Source organism: Idiotropiscis lumnitzeri, chromosome 9 (assembly GCF_059441095.1).
Source record: "Idiotropiscis lumnitzeri isolate Australia: NSW breed Sydney's pygmy pipehorse chromosome 9, RoL_Ilum_1.0, whole genome shotgun sequence".
Taxonomy (NCBI): Eukaryota; Metazoa; Chordata; class Actinopteri; order Syngnathiformes; family Syngnathidae; genus Idiotropiscis; species Idiotropiscis lumnitzeri.
In genome coordinates this window covers 9461246-9477938 of record NC_142399.1, presented here as the reverse complement: position 1 = coordinate 9477938, position 16693 = coordinate 9461246, and the positions used below count along the sequence as shown (strand labels likewise).

The following is a 16693-nucleotide window of genomic DNA, read 5'->3' as shown; positions in this document are numbered from 1 at the left end:
TAATATAATGCACTAGTAGAACAACCATGTCTTACTAGAAACAATTTATACACGACTAGTGCCATTTTGGGCCTACTAGTACAACCGTAAAGGTGAATATCAGTTGAAGGCCTAAACAACTTTATACGCATCCTGTAAAATAAGCCTCAATAATGTAATGCAATTCAGCGTAGTAGTAGAACTGTCGTACTTGTATTTTTTTTCTTAATAATTACTTAGTTAGCAAAAGAAGTTAAATCAATGGCCAAATGAGGGACGACCCATATTTTGCTATCTGGGTAGTCCCTCATTTAAGCATTTATTTGATATCCAGCTGAGGTCCATGTCCGAGTACATGCTTTGTCCTCACTAATAAGACACTAGTAAGCAACACTCTAGTAGAATGACAACTCGTACCCTTTTTTCCAACTACAAACATTTCTGCACACTAGTTGGACAACTGCATTTTACTATTTCGGCACTACTGGGTTTTTTGATGCTGCTATTGGGTCTAGAAGTCTACTGGTGTGTGACACACGCCTACTAGTTAGTTCTAGTAGTGTTACTAGTAGATTTACTGGTTTGATTTTATGCTTGTAGGCCAAAATGTCAACTTGTCGTGCTGATACATGGACAATAAACTGGCTAACTGTTGGCTCATTAGTCATTATCTTTGATATCCAACAATTCATCGTAATATGCCACTTGCAGTGGAAAAAAATAATTTTCTTACAAGTGAGGACAAAGTGCATACTCTTTCATGAACCTTAAGATGGATCGCAAGGCTATGGAATGAATGCTCAAAGGGCTTTACATAATTATGCATGTGGTTGTTGAAAAGAAAACGACTTCCAGTCCATTCGAATAAGAACTCTACCAGCATTGATGTGTTCTGTACAAAAAGCAAGTTTCCTATTTGGATTTTGGAAAATATGGGAAAAAAATGGACAAAGCCATTCTTGTGTTGAGAAGTTCTAATGAAGCACTGCACATTTATGACATTTCTACATGAATGCGATCACTTGGACGAGGTCAACGAAGCTCTTGGTGGGGGGGAGATGTTCCCTTTAATAAGTGGACTCACACTATAGAAGTTTGCTTTTGTTTTTAGTCGACATATTTATTATGATTGTATTTGGAAGCTCATAATCTGTATATGTTTCTGCATTTTTGGGGAGGGGGGGTGATGAAGAAGCGACATTACGATGACGTCGATTTTACCGGTGGTTTGAATTTTTTTGGTAGTACCTCAAGGTGACGTCTACAACCTGGTGCTTGTTTAACTCATTTTTCATTTCATGTCAATCACTTGACCTCTCCAGGTCACCTTCACTCACTTCGTTTGTGTGTTATAGCGTCTCGTCACAGCAGCGACATCAAAACCAAAGCAGACGGGGAATTCACTAAGTTCTTATTTCTGTTTTTGCCACTTTTCTTTCCCCTCGGTTCAGAGCGTCCACCTGTGGCGTGTTGCTTGGTATTGATGCAATAGTTGGTTTGTGGATTTTTTTTAGGCCTCATGTCACTATACAAACATGCAAGAGTGTAACAAAAAAAAAAACAAGTGAGCAAAAAAAAAAAAAACAACAACCAGAAAAATAAAAACATTTTTCAATGTTTCAACTGTCTACTGTTGTTTTAGTGCTAAAACCATTTTGGACAGTATTACACCTTCTAGTGGAAGTAGCAAATACTGCATGGAATTAAGCAACGTTTCTGTTGGTTAACTTTTGACTTCAAGCCTCCATTTTGAAACTTCATTTTTTTCATTAATCAATTCTGTTTAAGTGCGTTCCTTATTCAAACGAGGACACACTATCTGTTAAAACCCAACGGGGTAACAGACTTATAGTTTCATAAACGCGTCCGGTACATTTAACTCGGTCTCACAATTGTGACGTCACTCTGCGACACCTCTGTCGTGTCAGAATCAGAATGCCCTTCGTCATCGTACTCAGTGTACAAGTAATAAAACAATTACTATTTAAATATTACAACATTCGAATTATTAATGTTAGTCTGGAGCTTTATTTTGTAAATTTAAATTAATTCAGTTACGGGTGATAGACAGAATAATGCAATAAAATGCGAGAAAAAAATAATATACATAAGTACTAAAATTAGATGAATTGGTTAATTTAAATAATCCAATTTGTTATATAAATATTGACACTAATATACAAATTGAAATATTTCAATTATTCTTTGATATAAATCTTGCCCTCTTACGATGGATGAAAAACAAAAAAAGGAAATTATTTTTTTTAAATTGCATTACATTAATTACTGTTTTGAATGGATTTGATTATTTCAGTTGTGTCCCTGAGCAAGCTTTTTTTTATGCATGTACACAGATTTGTCTAAATATGCTAATGAGCACTTTTGCCAAGATAATTTGTTGCATATCAAGATGCTTACTCGACATCACAGGTGTGCCGGCCTTAGTCTCACCACAACAAATGGCTGCAAATAATTCAATGAATGCTGCACAAAAACGTATTCCACCAAGTCTTATCATCAATCAGGACAGCATGTATTTATTTGTGGTTTCCAGCTGAACTTTATGTTGTTATACTGTATGGTCACCTTGTACAAGAACAAAAACACAAACAGCCACCCTGAAAAAAATGTAAAAAAAAACAAAAAAAAAACTGAACAAAACAAAAACAAACTAGAAGGAGCAGTCACGTGATTTAAGAACATTAAACAACCAAACTGCACATCAACTGAATTTGACATTTAAAAAAAAAAAAAAAAGGAGGAAATGAAATAATCCAGATTGGCGTCTATTCAGATATGGCTTGAATTTAACTGTCACTTTTATTATGTCCTACTTTTCTAGCTCACGATGATGCAAATATAATTTACTGAATGGATGATTTTGCATTAAAATGTTTTTTTTTCGTTTTTGTTTTTTTTTTTGCTATTGAGGACAACTCCTGCTAAAAAACACACATGTAACACTTGCAGAAACAGAACAACACTTGCAACACAACATTGAAAGAAGGAAGGAAGGAGAAAAAACAAAACAAAAGAAAACAACAGCTGGAATGAAGGAAAGGAGCGGAATCGCGGAAATTCCGTCCTGCAAGTCCGGGAGGGCTCATGTAACAGTCTCATCTGTGCGGCCTCCGTCAGGGGTGGTGGGGGGGGTTGGTAGACTGGGGTGTGGGGACACGCAGCCCGGCGGGCGAGGGGCGTTCTTGCCGTCTGAGTGGCGGGCAGCGCGTGGTCACGGCTCGCTCATGTGCTCTCTGGTGGGGTCGCCGTGTTTGGAGGGCTGGTTGGGGGAGGTGGCTTGGGACGCGTGGGTACCCGGGGGCAGCGTGTGGGCCACGGGCACACCGCCGGGCAGCAGTCCCTCCAGGGGCCGGGGGATCCCGCCAGGGGCCACGCCGCCCACCACACCCGGAGGGAACCTGCCAACGCACAAACGTTATAAGCACTTGGACAGAAACGGCATTTCGTCTCCATGCATGGGCCTCCGTGGCAAAGTTGTGCTTCAATCACCACAGTGGACAGTTGTTCAAAAGCGATCTTAAAGTTGTGCATCAATTACTACAATGAATAGCTTTCGGGGGGAGTCTTACAGGGAACAGAGGGTCGGTATGGAAACGGGGGAGGGACAACGCGGTCCAGGTGAATGTAACACACATTGAGGTTTACTGGGGAGTTTTTTTTTGTTTTTTTCTTTTTTTTTTGTTGGTGCCATCACCATGAATCATTTACCTGCTTTGACAATTAGGAATATAATTTGTCCTGCATTCCCCCCGTTGCTATGGCGTGTACCATGGTTTGGTTCACTCGGCTGTGTGTGAGAGAAGCAGTTCAGTCCCGTTCAAGCCAAACGTTACGTTACGCCCGCTGGAACCTCCAAAGTCCAACACCGTCACTTCTTCTCTTCACAATACACAATTTTTGGTCAACAAAGAAAATCATGTCAAGAATAAGGATTTTTTTCAAATCATTACAAATGAATTTGAAATTATTGATGCTGCAGCGGACATTCTTGAACACTTTGGGGTGCTCCACTTTGGAGGTTCCGCTGTAATTGGGCCTCGAGTGCAAACGCTTCCCATCAGCACGCGCTAGCATCCTCCCACCTGTAGGCGGCGCCGTTGATCTCTGGGTGAGGCTGCGGCTGCTCCATCACACCCCAAGGCGCCGAGGTGATGAAGAACTCTTTGTTGACGCAATTCCGCAGACTGTCGGGGATGCGACCTAAATGATGGACACACACAGTCAGCAAGATCATAAAAGAGGGAAAGTAGTTTGCGTTAGATTTAAGTGGGCCTTTCTGTAAAGTCAGACTGAAACTTAAAAAGGATAAATAATTGAATAGATCCAGCGTGCCATTGTTGACCATAACTTAAGGCAGTGGAAGGTTTTAAATAAATTACTCCCTTGTGATTTAAGGAAAAAAAATTGACACCACAGTTCACCCATGAAAGAAGAAAAGAGAGAAAAAATATATAGCTGAAACCAGCACACGTCTTTTGTTTCAGGTTCTGTACTTTTTATATAAAAATTTAACCGGAGTCATTTTTTTCCCCTCGTACTTCAGGCTGACCTACCAGTGATTGCTCGTCGGATTTCCGTGGCGGCGGCCTCGCGCATCTCCAGCGACGCCTGCTCGCTGTACCAAGCGGTGTGCGGCGTGCAGATCAGGTTGGGGGCGTCCTTCAGGGGACCTTGAGAAAAGCTATGAAGAGGAGCAGCCAATGTGGCAAACAAAAAAAAGGACGTAAGAACACGTCAGTTTGTCTGAAAATGATTTGTTCACAACAAATGTTCATCTGTCTCATTTAGTGACAAGCAGAACAATTAAGTGCAGTTCCACTAAACTCCACTAGACGGCAGAAGTTACCCAATTAAGTCGTGTATCACATTTTTGTGCTCTTGTAAATAATGTGCTTAAGCTCAGCAAACGTTGGGCAGCACAAACCTAAAGGGTTCAGACTCGTGGACGTCCAAGGCGGCTCCACGTATTCGGCCTTCTTTGAGGGCTTGAGCCAAGGCCTTCTCGTCCACCAGGCCTCCCCGCGCCGCATTCACGAGGAATGCACCTTGACGCATCTGCAACCAAACACGAACGCACTTTCAGACAAGACAAAACTTGCCAATGGATCAACAAACTTCAAAACTAAATGTATCGAGATGTCCAACAAAACAGCTTGTACGGGCATCTCCAAATTTGACTTTTATATGCAAGTATGTGAGCGCGTGTCGTCGCACCTGCTTGATGGTGAAGTCGTTGATGAGGTGGTGGTTGTGCTCGTTGAGGTTGCAGTGCAGAGAGACGCAGTCGCTCTGGTAGAGGAGGTCCTGCAGCGTGTAGACGCGTTGCACGCCCAGCGAGCGCTCCAGGCCGTCCTGCAGGTATGGGTCGTAGAAGATCACGTTGAAGCCGAACGCCTTGGCCCGCATCGACACCGCCTGGCCTGCGCGACCTGAAGGGGGCGCACTTGAAAATCTTACAAGGTTGATCGGAAAACGTTCTTTTTCACGCAGATGACATCGGGACTTTAGATTTGCAGTTTTGTTTTGTTTTTGTATCACATTAAACAATTGAAACACGGTTTTCTAAACAGAATTATGAAGAAAAAATATTTTTAAGCACTGAAGATTTTTGTTTTCGAAGAACTGTTATGAATACTTGAGCTACGGGATCTGTACAGTGCAGCGAAAATTTTGTTTTTTAAAATTTCAATTTAGAGATCTCTATCCACTTTTTTTTTTATTAAAAACATTTTAAACGGAATACTCAGATATGCAGATGCTTTTATACAAAAAGAAAAATTACAGCCTACTTTTTTCATTATCTTTACATTTTTTTAAAAAATTGTATTCACCTTACAATAGTTATTTTCAAAAAATAAGTACAAATATTTTAGCAAGCACGTTGGTCATTTTTATTGATACAGAAAAATAACTTGAATTGTGATTGGTGCAAACAAAAAGAAAACAGTGCCACATTTCTAGGTTTAGGTTTCTTATTGAAAACGCATTTTCAATAATTTTTTTTGCAGTGAGCGTATGTCCTGTCTACAGTAGAAGTAGCATTGCAGGAAAGCAGAGTGAAAATCCGCGACAAATTCCCGCCAAAAGTTTTAGAATTGCCTTTTGATGCTGCAACAGGGTGGCAGAGCAACACTTGTGTGTGAATGGAGCTCCTCAATTCACTTCAACAAAGTGTCTTGGCACCAAGATGCCACAAGATGGTGCCAAATCCAAATAAATACTTTGAATGGTTTGGAATAAGCCAAAAAAACAGGAAAGTTACGTTTTTCAGAAAAGAATGGGGCATCTTGAATATGCATTTCAGCTCACCGAATCCTATAAGCCCGAGCGTCTCTCCTCGGATCCTGGCCGCTCCCGAGGCTACCTCTCGGATCTGTTCCACACTCTGGACCCGCGTGCCCTCCCGGAGAGCCTGGTAGAGCCAAGTGTTCCTCCTGTACAGGTTGAGAATGTGACAGAGCGTCGAGTCGGCCGTCTCCTCCACGGCCGCCGAGGGAATGTTGCACACGGCGATACCTGCACGAGAAATGAGAACACTCTTACCTACTTTGATCACAAAATCATTCGGGCTGCACATTTGCGAGCTGAGCCTCAAGTGCGGACTGACCTGACCTCATCTGCCGCTTTGTATTATTTGATATAATTATGGAAACCATCATGACATTACAAAAATATAACAGCACAACCGTGCCATAGTTAGTTAAACTGAAATCTGATTGGCCGATATAATCTCATTAGCATACTGAAAAGCACTTCAGTCAAGAGAAACACAAAGAAATGAGGATGGCCGGTGCTTCTGATCGTGTTAAGCAACCGCAAACGACTGAAGTTTCCGATCTTCCCGTCCATTTCGACACGATAATAAAAGAACGCCGGCGTCTCACCGAGCTCCCCGGCCGCCTTGATGTCGATGTTGTCGTAGCCGCTGCCGATGCGGATGATGATGCGTAGCGCCTTGAACTTCTCCAAGTCCTCTCGGGTCAACGTGATGGTGTGGTACATCATGGCTCCCACCGCCTCGCTCAGCACCTGATCAGAGCACATCATTAGCAGCTGGTTTGAGATTTAATACGCAACACGGCCTCCAGAATACTCCGTTTATAGTTCTTATATATTTTATATTTATTTATTTTTTAAATAAGGATTATTTTTCTTAGTGTGCGTCTGTCTCACAAAGATTAAATTAATTAATTCATGTGCTATGCAATTCTGCCTAGCAACAAGTAATTTGCATGTGTCTTTTTGTCCAAATTGTGCATGAGTCACTACAACGGACGTGTGAGGTGAGGTGAACGGAAATAAACAGCATTCTTCCAAACCTGTTCACGAGGTCGGATGTAAATTCATACTCGCCATCATCTAAATGCAAATGTCTTGTTGTGTGTGTGCATTTAAAATAAGGAGAAACTGCCAAATCGGCTGTTTGTCACATTAAAGTCGAGGTGGCGTGGCGAGCGCTTATGAAAATAACAGGCTTAAATTCACAAAACTAACCGCCAACGGAATTAACTTCACCGCATCGGATTAGCATCGCACCAGGAATTTCCTTATACCTTTTTTTATTTTTCTAATTTTATTGGTTGCCGGAGGGGGGGCGCTAAAGCCAAGGTTAATAAAGCTCGTCTTGAGCTTTCATTTTGTTTCCAAACTGAACAGTCGTCATCATAAAAGCGTCTTTAACAGGGCAGCCGATGTTTTAGGAAACATTTTAACGTCCTTAAACGTCATACAAGTGTAAGAGGAATTAACTGAAAATTAATTGACGATCAAAAGCAAATGCGGTTCTGCGTAAAAAGCAAAGATGAATCGTACCTTTTCGTGTATTTCCTGTGTGGACTGAGCATCGCAGAAGGCCACGGTGGCCAGATCCTTGAGGATGGGCATCTCCACCGTGCAGTCGCGCCCATCCAGCAACGCCACCAGGGGACGCGGGTGCATGGGCCCGTTCATGATCTGCGGCCGGATACCTGCGGAGACATAGCGCTTGAATTATTTACAAGGCGCTCACACGCTGCCGAGGCGGAGGAGGAGGAGATGATAACAGGAAGTGTTTCCCTGCACTGACTTGGATGACACACACACACAAAACGCCATTACTGTAGCTACTCTGTTACCCGGCAACAGGTCCTTCCATCCCATGAGGTCACCACCTCAATCATCCAATTGGGTCAGTTCGTTTCCGTCACCCAAAATAAAATAAAATGAAAAAAATAAAAATTAAAGAGGAAGGGTGTCCACTGTCCACTCATTATTGGCTGCCTGTTGTCGTGGTGATTGGAAGATTTGTTCAGAATAGTGATATCAATTTTATTCAGGTATCGGTAATGGGCTTCAAGGTATCAGGTGCTTATAATTAATGCCAAAACCAGTCAGAGATAAATAAATCAAAATAAACCTTAGAATTAAAATTCAGAATTATCCATCTTTGTTTTATTTGAAATTTCATGCATCATAAGTACTAGTGGTATTTGTGCTTGGTATCGGAATTTTTGAGTACTCAACAGTGAATAATTGCCCTGGTATCGGTCTGAAAAAATTAATTTATTTACCATAAATAATTGACTTTTGTATACTTTTTATGACATGGAAATGGAGAAACAAAATCAAAATTTAATACATTTTTTTTAATTAGTTTTTTTTTATCCCAAAAATTCCCCCAAAAGCCTTCAATATTGCATATGACTGAAAAGTATTTTTATTCTGTTCCGTGTCTTCGCGTTCCTTCTGGTTTTGCTTCGTATCGATGCTTTCCTGTTATCCCTCTCCCGAGTTGCATGTCGTTTTTTATGGCAGGCTTGCGACTCACTTTACAACTCCGGAGATAAAGAGATGATTTTCTTTTTTAACTCCCCTTTTTTTTTTTTTTTTTTTTTACATCACAACCGTTAACAATACAACTGCGTGGCACTTCTAATAAAAGCGGTACTTCATCGACGCGCCTGAACGCCATATCCTGATGAGAAGTACATGAAAAGAAAGGGTCATAAACGGAAGAATGAATGACAAACGACCTTGAGTCGCGGCTCTGTTTGCATTATTATTCACTGGAGCACCACACACACGCAAAGTTGGCAATACACCAGCAAATGGTGCAGAAGGTAAAGAACCTTTAAGAAGTACGGTAACTGTTGATTAGTGGTGGCTGAAAGCTTTTTCTCGTGCGTAATAAGGCGGAAACGTGCCGCTGCAGTAAACATACGACGAAATCTGGAGATAATTAACTCCTTAACGACGCTGTTAATGCGCGTTTGACTAGATTGGATATCAGAATAATCCGAGTAAGGAGCTTGTTAGCTATGCATAGAACAAACCACAAGAAAAGAAAACAATTGTATGGATAAACAACATTGGAATGTGGAAAGCGCTTTAAGGGGAAATGCTGGTCAAACACGAATCAAAACACAAAGCACAATGAAAGGTTCAAGTCAAGCAATGGAATCCCGTCTTTTAAAAAAAGAACATTCCACTAATAAACAGACGACGTGATTCCCTTGAAATAGTTGCCGGGATGAATAAGAATTTCCTTGAGACTTATTTGTGATCGGATATTTTTATGACACCCCCCCCCCACCAAGCGTTTAAAAAAAAAAAAAAAATTGCAAGATGCGCAATGTGTTAGCAGGTAGCTGTTGAACATTTTCAGATATTTTGTAGTAGGCGCTAAGGTGATGATAGTCGAATATTCCCACGCAGCTTGACACACCACTGCTAGATTTTTTGCGTAAAGACACCACCTGTTTTTAACAGCGAGGCGTCCGCGTTGCAAACGGCAGAATACGCAATTGGCAATTAATCGGCTGTTAGCGTCATTGTGACACAAAAGTGAAACCAAGTTAAAAGTTTCAAAGAGTTGATAATAATAATTTCCTATTCATTTTCTATTTTCGACCATCTAATATTAGGCTGGGAATCCGCGGGAACTTCTATGAACAATTTCCATGAGCATCGCAACTGGTACGATGCCAGATTTTATGACCCCATAATGCTGGCCTCTGATTGGTCTATTGCCGCAATGAGCGCACAGCTGAAAGGGGGCGTGTCGTACCTCGCCATTCACGTCTGAGGTAATGATGTGATGAGTAATAACGATGTTTGAGAAGTGTAGCGCAACGTTTGAAATCTTTCTCATTATGCCCAAAAATATATTTTAAAATGTAGCTCACTGTGACTTATTTTGCTCACAAAACATTCTAGAACAATCCGTCAACGGGGTTTAACATCTACAAATAAGTCTTAAGGCTCTAACACGCCAATCCGACATAAAAAACTTTAAGAATTGACTGGACCAAAGTGAAGATTGTAAATTTGAGGTTAACATCCCAAAAGGGAACCTGGTTCGTGAAACCACCCACAAATGATTTACTAGTCCTTGCCTAATATCGTATGCGTATACAATCCGCAGCTCGGCACGGTTTTATTGTGTCAGTGAAGAATGGACTCCTATGCCATGATCAAAACGGCTGCTATCAGGTTCCTGGATTCTTTTAATTACAAGCTAACCGCCAGAACGTCTTTGACCGCCGGCAGAATGTCAAATGTGGTCTCAGACGGATGCTTTTAAAAGGGTGCCCAAAGCAGGAGGAAATTGATCTAAAAGCAAATATCAACGTCAAGGCAATCCGTGCTCCGGAGTTTATATTTTCGGAGTGGCGCACGGATGACTTCTGCCAACGGCAACTTTTCAAACAGCGCTTCGCATGAAAGCGAGGATCGTCTCGATTCACATGATGACACTTCCTGTTGGTTTATTAAATCCATCTCCGCCCCGCCCGACATCCGGCGAGCAAAACGAAACCAGAGAGCCAAACTCTCCGCCCCAATCCGACTCTGTGAAAAAGTATCGTCTTGCTTTTGAGTAAACATTCGAAAGCGCATGCAACAACGTGTGTGAAGATGGTTTACATTAGGCAGCGGGACATTTCAGGCTGGTAATCTTTTGGATCGAATTACCAAGTGCTTGTGCCAAAGCCCCATTAATGTACTAAAAGTGTTTTATCATTTCCCAACAGTCAGCCAGCCTCGTCTACAAGTGAGGCGCAAAGGCCCGAGTCTAAACGAGCCCAATGTAAATAAGGTTTTATCTGACAGCAGGTCGCCCTCTTCACCGGAGGTCTGCGGGGATTGAATGCGCCGCTGCGAGCTTGAAGCCTCGATAGCGTCCTGCGGCCAACACTAATCACAAACTGAATGATTCTCCAGGAGCTATGAAAACTTTTTGCCAGAGCTGGCAAACGAGACCTCGAAACCACAAATGGATTGCAGATGTTCTAATCTAAAAAGAAAAGGAAAAAAAATGGACTTTTAAATTCTAATGAGAGACTAAGATGAGGGGGGGGGTGTAGAAAAGGAGAATAAGATTAATCGGTCTTCAGGGTATGATCAAGCACCATAGTTTGATTTGGTCCTTTTTTTTTTTTTTTTTTTGCCAAACTCTGATTTCAAATAGATGTACAATCTTCACAAATGCCTCACTTGGCGAGGCACTGGTAGAGCTTCCCAAGACCAGAAGTTACATTTGAGTGTTCGTCGATATCGTAAACGATACTTGATGATGCCATTACGTCTTGCAGTTGTGTTAAAAAAAAAAACTTTTCTTGAACATGCGTATGTTTTAGGCGCCGTCTTGCCACACATTTCACTTGAACGTATCGCATAACATGGGGCATTTCAGTTACGCAATGTCTCAATCTGAACACTAGGAGGCACTGTGTTAACAGAGTACATATCGTAGAAAAGAGACAAAGAAGAACGTAAGCGCCTGGCAATGCCGCGTTACCTCCGTGTTTTAACTGCAAAACAGATAAAAGACTCAACTCAACTTTATTTATTAATTTATTCGCTAAGGTTTCAAAGCTAAAAGAGGGTAACATTGGGTACCCGTTACACGTTCCAAATGGGTGCTGTTGTGTCAAGTAAAACAAAAAAAGTATGACAAGTGTCCAGAATTTACGGTAGCGACCACCCAAAGTGTCCTGTAATCCTTTTCTAAGAATTTACCAGTCGTGTTGCGTTGACGGAATGAATGAATGCTCACTTCTTTGGAAGAATGGAAACGGGAAGACGACCAGAGAGGCGTCAAACAACTTGTCTTCTTCTTGGAATGAGCAGGCACACGCCAAGAAGAAAGAACAGAAACACCCAAAAGCTGGATGTGGTACTTTCATTGTACCTCCAAACATAATCCAGATGAGGTTTGAGCTTTACTATTGAATTGATCTGCTTGGTGGAAATGTGGCTTCATTTTATAATTTTCATTTTTGGGGGTTTGGAACAGCACTCCTGATACAGAGCGTGAAACAATCAATTGAAAATCTGCTGGGGAAGCGCAAGTTGCAATTGGTCTTCCATCAAAGTGATCGGTGTTCTGTATTTCACACCGCATTAACGGTTGCTTTGATCTCCGATGTGAAATCCTTCCTTAGATGTACCGCCACACTCGGGGTGGCGACAGAATCACACGATGTGACCAACACTATTATACAGTCACACGATATACAATATTATCTTGAATCTCTGAGACAGACTCACTTCAGGGACGTGTGAATGTCCTGCTGTACTTTTCGACTCAACAGCAAAATCACTTCCACTTGTCGAGGTTCAAGCTTCCCATCGCCGACAGGAGTGGGGAAAGGTGCCGAAACGCTCCCCGCAGGAGCCGGCGTGGCGCGATGCACGCCATGGGCGCCCCCACACCGGGCCCCTCCATTAGCGGAACAATAAAAGTGCGAAAACAAAAGGAAGTGAGGAAGATTTTCCATGGCGCGATGATGTCAAGGCCACGGCGGCGGTCGTCGGGTTCACAGGAAAACTTTTCCGCGCTTGACCTCGAGCCAGGAGCGGCTCAGCGGGCTCAGGACCAACAGCTGGTTCAGGTTACCTAGCAACTCCCAAGCCGGGGGCCTCGACGATGGAGAATGAGAGCGTGAGTAGGGCATGGGGGAGCGAGAGGTGGGGCCGAGGGTAGCGCCTGGAACACAGTTGGGGTTCTTTGTGGCAAGTGCAGTGATATTAAAGTCTTCCCAAACAAGGAGGGAAAGCCTCGAACCTCGAAAAGCTTAGAGGACACGAACTGGCAGGACGACGCAGTTTTGAGCTCAGCTAAGGAGCAAAGAAAGAAGACTTGTTAAGGAGGGATTAGTTGCTGGAGGGAAGCAGCTTTTGCATCTTTGAGGAAGGCATTCAAAATGTTGCTTGTAACACAGAGCATAAAAAAAAAAAAATGTACATCGGCCATCACTACCTGTGCTGTTTTAATGACCTTTTTCACAGCAATCATGTTGACGCTTTAAAATAGTAAAAATAGTAAAACACATCCAGCTAATAGGATTACAGCATGATTTCAAAAGCTATTTTTATGGGCCATTGAATTTTTGGGACAGTCTACAAAAAGCTGTGTCATCCTCCAGCAATCAGGAAGTAGCCTGTCAACTAACATCATTTCACATATATTTGACCTTTTTTATTTTGGGTGGACAAATTCAGCTAATAGCAAATCGGTTTGCTTTGGTTGTCTTTCTTCTGTTTCGCCATTTGCGTCAACTGCACCATGCCCCGTTTATCAAAAAGTATACGTTCCCATTGATTCACGTCATTGTACACGAACCAGGAAGTGACCATTAAACCAACCACATCATCAAAAAACGGTACAATTCCACCGTTTGACATCATCCTTCACCAAGCAGGCTAACCAAATGGACATCACAAATGTAATTCGGCATTTTTTGCCATTTAATGGCGTCATTCCTCACACACCTTCAGAAAACCAATGGTCCCTCCCCATTGTTTTAAGTCATCCTCCACAAACCAGGAAGTAGCATGCTAACCAAAAAAACAATTTTCCAAACAAGTATGTCACGCTTTGTAATAATTGCTCAGTTTTTGTCAATGAAGTCATGATCTTACTATTTCTCAGTTCTACAATCAATAAATGACACATTCCATGGAAATGGTAGTAGCCTGCTAGCTAAGAAAAAAAAAAAACAGATAATACAGACTTCAAAGTTTTTCCCCGTTTTTTTTTTTTTTTAATTGTTGTTGCTTCTGGACGCATGCTTGAACCGTTCCACTTTCCACACAATCAAAATTGTTGGGAACATTCTTTGCTCTCACAAGTGACAAGACAGTCAGTACCCTGCGGCAATTAACATGCCGTGTAGCACGAGTGCAAATGTACTGTACCGCTGGAGATTCGCTTGCAGGGTCTTCGCAAACACACTCCAAGCCACAAACAAACGTTAACCACTGCTGACCAGTCATTTCCACTGGCGACAATACCAAACATTCGCTTTTGTGCATACATGCGAGTTACGATTGGGGGGGCCTGTGTTCCTGGCACTGTCTACTTTCTGGAGTGGCTTTTACGATCCCTTGGCATCGGGCGAAAAAAAGAGGAGGGGGGCGAGTGGGTGCAATCTTTTTGTTGGCAGACTTGCCACCTCTGAGCCAAGCCGCCCCCACCCAACCTTCCTTTGCCCCAGCTGGACCCTATCAGCGCCCCGTCTACACCAGCAGCCTATCTCGTCTTCGACTATGTGGACACACACAAAGACCCGGTTTGTCCTCCCGCTGCCCTCCTCCTCCTCCTCTCTCCCCCCCCCCAAAACTTAATACAAGACGCACAGTGGTGGAAAACAAGGGCGGGTGGGGGTAAGGGGGGGCTATATGGAGAACAGGGAAGGTGATATCAGTAACAAACACAGAAATGGAGACAAACACTATCACTCGTGAAGCTGCGAGACACAAAACCATCTGTCAGTGCAGATGACACACACGCACGCAAAGAGCAGTCGAGTGCAAGTAAGGAACACACACATAGTGTCCACCTCGATTCTGGCAACAGAAACCACACAAAACTCATGGACATCAAATTGAGCATTGGAAGCATTTGAGATGCTGTGACAAAAAAATAAAATCTTGGAGGGAGTGCAAAAAGAGCCTAAAAGAAAACTATCATGGCTTTCGTGAGGGGAATACACAATACGGAATAAATAATACAACTTAAAAGAAACGAGCTGCTAATTGCTGCCGTATTCGCAAAAATCAAACGGGCGCTCGGATGACGTTCAACACACTTTTCCGCCAGGCTGACGCTCGCTAACACACACACACACGCGCACACGTAAAAATGTCCTGATATGTCATCAAAACAAGAGCACACACACGCACACACACACACACGCGCACTCGCTGACACTGACACACACAATTTGTCTCTGGCCTGCAGATGATGACACATGACAACCTTTACAATCACCATCACTGTTGCCTCCCGCCCACCCGCCGCCCCTCCCGTCCGCGTTGCAGCAGCGCAGCGACTCGCAAACGCACACGCATGACACACTTCATTGCAAATAAATTAAGGAGGCTCATTAGACACCAACGCCTCCTTCATTGGCTCTATTCGATTTGGATTTGGATCCACGCACGACACACACGAGGCGTGCTCCTTGCCTGGGAAATGCTGTCGCCACATTCTTCTAATCAGGAGCTGCACATGGTCCACAAAACGTGTTGGAGAGGTGAAAAGGGAAAAAAAAAAGTGGACGTTTTAGAGGATTCTCTCACGTTTTCCGCCTCCTCCTCCTCCTCCTCTCTCAGGCTCCCACAGCTTGTTTCCAAATGTGTCCTCCTCCTTGGTCACCTCACCCCCTGAAGCTCCATGTCTTTTATTTCCTCGAGGACGGGAAGGGATGGAGAATGGATGGTAAAAAAAAAAAGGGAAAAAAAGCAGCACTCCTTTTAATCTCCACTGAAAGGCAACCCAAAAAAAAAAGGGGAAAAAAATGGATTTCTATTTGTCTCGAGCCAGCAGCGGCGAGCGCTTCTCTGCGCGCGCCTCCTCTTCTTCTTCTTCTTCCCCGTCGTCGTCGTCTCCTCCAGATCACTTGCACCTCCCTCTACTCTCCCCACCCTCCCACCCCCCTCTTGGAGGCGGCAGGTTTTTGGTCTTTTCACTCAGACGTCAGGCAGCCTTTTGTTGCCAGCCACAGAGAGAGAGAGGGAAAGGGAAGGGGAATGAGGGGCAGGGGGAGGATGGAATGGAAAAGCCCCAAAAAAAAGACAGAGAGGGGAGGGGAAAAAAAAAAAGCTCGAGGAGGACCAGTCGCAGCGAGTGTCGCCTCCCCTTGTTCTCTTTTGCTCCTTTTTTTTTTTTTTAAATCCCCTCCATTTTTTTATTAGTGGTGATGTGGCCTTCAGGGTCCTTTAAGAGTGCCAGACTCTTTTGTATACACACTCTCAAGCTGCTCACTGTGATATCGCTCACATTTTTTTCTTTACACATTCCCCTAAATGTCAATCAACAAGGGATTAAAGATACATGTCCACATAGACAAGATGATTATATAAAATGAACAGATTTTCACCACTTGATGTTCCTCCCAACATCAATGGCAATGGGAAAATCTCACACAAATCTGTCATACCAAAACAACAGGTGGCGCTATAATGATTATACCTCACATAATTGTAGCCAAACCAGAAACCCAAAAGAAAGCTCATTCTGGAAAAGGCACACAAACAACAACAGTGAATTGAAATTTGAAAGTCACCCTTGAGTGTACGGTGAATCCCAGTTAGGTCAAAATCCGCACTATCGAGAACTTTTTTGGTTGAATATAATCTTACACCTCCTCCACGCAAATGTATTAAAACACACTTTATAAAGTATTCATTAGCATAGTTCAGCACACAA

The 16693-nt window shown here is 42.9% G+C and overlaps 1 protein-coding gene across 6 annotated transcripts in view; it reads right to left on the bottom strand.

Moving 5' to 3' along the window:
• Positions 1-2490: 2490 nt before the first annotated feature.
• ctbp2a (C-terminal binding protein 2a) overlaps positions 2491-16693 on the bottom strand; it is a 37846-nt gene continuing 23643 nt past the window's right edge. For 2 of the 6 annotated variants that reach the window (XM_088304977.1, XM_088304974.1), the window contains 9 exons: positions 7813-7967; positions 6885-7029; positions 6310-6516; positions 5215-5429; positions 4925-5055; positions 4554-4681; positions 4083-4200; positions 3709-3787; positions 3253-3398 (listed from right to left, as the gene is read on the bottom strand). In XM_088304977.1, coding sequence (XP_088161103.1) covers positions 3721-3787; positions 4083-4200; positions 4554-4681; positions 4925-5055; positions 5215-5429; positions 6310-6516; positions 6885-7029; positions 7813-7967 — 1166 coding nt within the window. In that variant the 3' untranslated portion in view covers positions 3253-3398; positions 3709-3720. Of the gene's footprint in view, positions 3399-3708; positions 3788-4082; positions 4201-4553; positions 4682-4924; positions 5056-5214; positions 5430-6309; positions 6517-6884; positions 7030-7812; positions 7968-15450; positions 15782-16693 lie in introns of those variants that run through there. The other 4 variants (XM_088304975.1, XM_088304973.1, XM_088304978.1 and 1 more) reach the window with 3 other exon arrangements.